Below are 4,380 nucleotides of genomic sequence, written 5' to 3'. Positions count from 1 at the left end.
AGGAACGAGTGGCGTGGAAGAAGCAATGGTAGTAGAGCCACCAATACCAGTGAAGTTTTTTCATCAACTGAGAGATAGTGAAATGCTGCATGTTAAAAAGGTGGACTTTGTATTATTTATTGCAATGGTCATAAACTGTACAGCACAAGCAGAGAAGTCTAAGAAAATTGGAATCATTGTGAATGCCGCTGAACGTTCCTGTCGGTGAACGTAGCCTTGGGATGTATTCTGTAGTGGACTGTGATTGAAGAAGTATGATGGTTTTGTTTTTTTAGATATTTTGTATGATATCGTTTTATCCCTTTTCCGGAATATATTTTTTAGTTTTTTATTTAATACCCCGTTCAGCTGGTAACGGTAATGCACCATTAACATTGGATGCCAACCGCCGTTATGCCTAATCGAAGGAGAACAAACTCCAACACAGTAGATGGCAGTGATGCGCGAACTAACTGTTGGGCTTTCCAAAGCAATGCTGTAGCCACAAACTGATGTTTGCGGAAGCGAGAGCTGTTGGCTAGGCTATATAGCCAAGTAATATTTGTATTAGGCGATACTCTTTTAATAATCTTCGAAAATGGCCCACAAAAGTGAAGATTTATTTGACTGTATTCTCATGGCGGACGACAGGTAGGCTAAATACTGCCTTGCTCTAGCTTATTTAGCATGACGCTTGTTTGTTTATAGTTAGCTAGAGTTGTAGCAATGTTTCGTGATTACCGTATGAGTTTTATATGATTTCAGGTTCCATGTAGAGGGGTACCGTGAAGGGTTCGGTGAAGGCACGCGACAAGGAATGATTGATGGTCGGAAACATGGGGCATCACATGGTGCCAAGCTTTCAATGGAGGCAAGTTGAGCATCACTTATCCAGGGTCATGTCTAAATTGACGTCAAAAGTTGATATTTTTTGTTGTTGCATTTGAGCAAAATCTAATGATTTTCCTAACCTTAACCGAATTATCCTAACATGCTACGTTAATTATCCTAACCTACTGCGTAAATTCTAACATGCTACAAAAAGTGAATTCTGACAAGCTGTAAACCATCTAGTGAAAACTAGCTATTAAGAGGATAGTTTACGCAAATTTCAAAATGACATATTAGTTTCCTTACCCTGTAGTAAGCAGGCTATGCGTTGGTTTAGTTTCGCTGTTAACGTTACTGTTTCCACCTGCTAACGTTTTAGCATCTGTCACAAATCCCATTCGTCATGTGACTTGAGTTATTTTTCGCACATCATGTTCAAATCTGCCAAAAATATCTAAAATGGATTGTGGAGCTCAACAAAATCACTTAAGATGATTTGAACTTGATGCGCAAAAATGTGGAAGACATGGAGAAGGTTCGGGACAAGTTTAGACAGGTAGCACTATCTCACTCACACCACAAGTCAATTGTGTGAATAAGCTCTTAGAAACAAACAAATGTGCCTTAGACCACTGCACCACTCGGGAAGCTGACTAGGCACTTTTTAATAGCTAGTCAAAACCCCCAGGGCAGGCATGGAAAGCCAGTGTTGTTACCACAGCTGATTTGTCACTCACTAAAGGCATACATGGTTTTGTTACACGCACATTACATGTATAGGCTTACTGGTTTGTGAAAAAAGCTTTGTTAAATAAGTGTGATTTTGTGTTTTACAACTAATTTCTCCCCAACTACAGATAACTTTCTAAACTCCACTCACCTATTTTTATAGGTTTCCTTCTATTATGGATTTGGAATCACTTGGAAATTTCTTCTTCAAAACAACACAGACGTGAAAGCCAGGTTTGACCTCTCATCTGCAGTAATAAAATGCCTATAGCTCATCTACTCATCGGTCACTTGTTCCTGTTGACTTTCATGCAAATAATATGATCTTCAGTTTGTCTATTTTTATGTTTCAGAAAAAGGCTGAAAGTTTTGGAATCTCTACTTGGGTTGATTCAGAAGTTCCCCCATGAAGAACCTCAATATGAACATCTCCAGGAAGACATGGAGAAGGTTCGGGCCAAGTTTAGACAGGTATCTCACTCAAACCACAAGTCAATTGTGTGAATAAGCTCTTGGAAACAAACATGGTTCACTCAAACGTTTTTCATTGTAAAGGTTCATGACCTTTAGATTATCCATGACCTAAACTGGCCACTGGCCAGCAGTGTTTTTCATGCTCTTATTTTGACGTCTAAACTAATGTCTACTGAAAAACTAGGTACTGGTCTTTAGCTCCTCTTAATTTCTTTCACCTTTAGGTCTGCTCTCTGTTAAATGTGCCAACAGACTTCAGTGATTATGTGAAGTCTGGAGGGTCTGGAGGAATATCCTTCTGAAGGGAACTGGCAACTCTAAAGCCCACGGCTTGAGGATCTGAAGGGGGTTCCTTGAATGCAACCTTTCCTGTGAAGCATTGTGGCTTTGAAGACAAGATAGGAGAACAGTTGAGGAGGAGGAACCTGCAGGTGGGCCTGCCCTTATGTAAACAGGAGGTCCTGAATTGGTCTGTAGTGTAGTTAACTGACTTTTAATGGTGGAGCATAAAGTATGCTATCAGTTGGTATTATGAAGAATTGGTGTTTTCGAATGACAAAGGTTAGGATATCAATTGGTGGGGCATCAGTCTAGTTTTGAAATATGGAGTGCTACTGAGAACACAAAGTGAACAGGAAGTGCTACATAGGCCTAACTGGTGTTCTATAGTCCTTGATGTTTACTGCTTTGTCTGGGTGGTAAGAGAGAGCTGAGTTGCATCATATTATTTTGTAATTCTAATGATTCTAGATAAAGGAGTGATTTTCTTTTCTTTTTTATCTACACTTTGAAGAAAAAAGGTTCCAAATGGAACCAATAAGGAGTCTATCGCTTGCTTTATATCAATTTTGAGTGACCTGGTTGAGAATGAGTGATTGCTTAAACTACTGGTTGATGTGAAATAATAATAAAAAGCTATTTATTTCAAGTACTTGTGAAGTATGTATGTTAGCATATTCCAATACATTTGTTTCCTTTTCTATTCACACTTGCTAAAACATAAATGGTCACAGGAAGATGCGTCATTTCAGTGGTTAAAATGATCAAGTAGTAGGAGGTCCTATGGATAGCCATAAACTTCAACATCCCCACCTTGTGGTCAATGAAAAATATCACACCCATGTTTTAGTGAGCTCCTCAGGCTGAGATAATGTGGAAGAGTATGGAGATGGATCTCCTCTGTCGGCTATGGTGTATTAGTTTACAGGCATGAATTAAACTCAACATTATATGAAATAAGTGATCAAAACCACAATTCTTTACTATGCAATACAAACTGAGGTGGTATGTGTTTCTAAGTCACTTTATATACAGTATGACAGGAGGGTGGATTCTCCTGCCAGAGGCACAAAGCAATCACTGTCTGTTGGTTTTGTTTAACCAACTCCATCCCCATGAAATTCCACCACTGGGCCTTTCAGCCTCATTTCACTGGTGGTCAGCAGTCAGTTAATGTTCAGCCCCTTCTCCTGAGTCATGTGTGGGATTGGCCTCTATCTGTAACAATGGTATCAAGGGGCACCAGCGATGGCAGGGGCTGCGGAGCGCTTGTTTTTGTTTGTGGTCCCCCCTTTCTATTCGCTGTACGGATAAATTCAGATGGACAAAACCAGATGGGGAGGTGGGGGCCAGTGGCAGCTGGTTGATGCACTGTGCAGCAGCAGGTGAAAACTGCCCCGAGGCACCTTCTGAGCGGGACAGATAAATCCCAAATGAGCTGGAGGGAAGAAGGAACTGCTAGTGCACTGCTCATCTTTGTGCGGTCTGACCTGATTCGTAGTTACTTGTTTGAGTCCAATGCAAAAAGAACAGAGGGAGAGAGGGGGTATGCCAGTGAATGAAAGTTGTAGCTCCACTGTTTCTTTGATTCCTTGTGTTGGGCAAGCAGAGTGGATGGGGCCAAGGAAAGGGAGGAGGCAGAGAGGGATATGGGGGCACTGGAGGGTTTAGAGAATGTTCTGGAATTTCTGGAGCAGGTGGCGAGTGGTGACATGAAAAGAAGACGTGACAAATGCAACCGCCAGGCACTTCGAGGGGAAAAAGCCCCAAACTAAATTGTGGCATAGTGTTCCCCTGCCTTGGTGCCTCATATGCACCCCCCCCCCCCCCCCCCCCATTCCAGTCCTGGAGGCAGATGGCTATCTGAGCTCAGTTTTAACAGCTGTCTAGCCCATTATGCAGTATGTCTGAAGAATGCCAGTATATATTTTCATGCTTTTGTTTTTTTGAACATTCAGTTACAATTAATCTTGGCACCCAGAATCAGCTACTCAGTTTAATATTTTAATATTGATAGGTATCACGGTGGAAGTCACGTGATTTCATAACTTTTTAAAAGACCTTGATCCATGATGTCACAAGCTGCTC

The 4,380-nt window shown here is 41.3% G+C and overlaps 1 protein-coding gene across 2 annotated transcripts; it reads left to right on the top strand.

The window, feature by feature from the left end:
• The first annotated feature begins 370 nt into the window (after positions 1-370).
• On the top strand, positions 371-2,941 carry lto1 (LTO1 maturation factor of ABCE1). Of its 2 annotated transcripts, none has more exons than XM_020488672.2 (5): positions 371-630; positions 745-850; positions 1,703-1,773; positions 1,893-2,010; positions 2,266-2,941. In XM_020488672.2, the coding sequence occupies exons 1-5, from the start codon at positions 578-580 to the stop codon at positions 2,281-2,283; spliced, it is 366 nt and encodes a 121-aa protein (XP_020344261.1). In that variant the 5' UTR covers positions 371-577; the 3' UTR covers positions 2,284-2,941. The 2 variants fall into 2 exon arrangements, with proteins under 2 accessions (XP_020344261.1, XP_020344260.1); XM_020488671.2 differs by having other exon boundaries at positions 378-630; positions 2,238-2,941.
• The last annotated feature ends 1,439 nt before the right edge of the window (positions 2,942-4,380 follow it).

This window comes from Oncorhynchus kisutch, linkage group LG8 (assembly GCF_002021735.2).
Source record: "Oncorhynchus kisutch isolate 150728-3 linkage group LG8, Okis_V2, whole genome shotgun sequence".
Lineage (NCBI taxonomy): Eukaryota > Metazoa > Chordata > Actinopteri > Salmoniformes > Salmonidae > Oncorhynchus > Oncorhynchus kisutch.
Note: the sequence above shows the minus strand (reverse complement) of the source record. Positions and strands in the feature narration are given on the sequence as shown.

Excerpts from the sequence above, each read along its gene's own strand:
- lto1 (XM_020488671.2), top strand. The coding sequence starts at position 578 with ATGGCCCACAAAAGTGAAGATTTATTTGACTGTATTCTCATGGCGGAC. Across the intron at positions 631-744 it reads ATTCTCATGGCGGACGACAG|GTTCCATGTAGAGGGGTACC; the intron begins GTAGGCTAAATA and ends ATATGATTTCAG. Across the intron at positions 1,774-1,892 it reads AACACAGACGTGAAAGCCAG|AAAAAGGCTGAAAGTTTTGG; the intron begins GTTTGACCTCTC and ends TTTATGTTTCAG.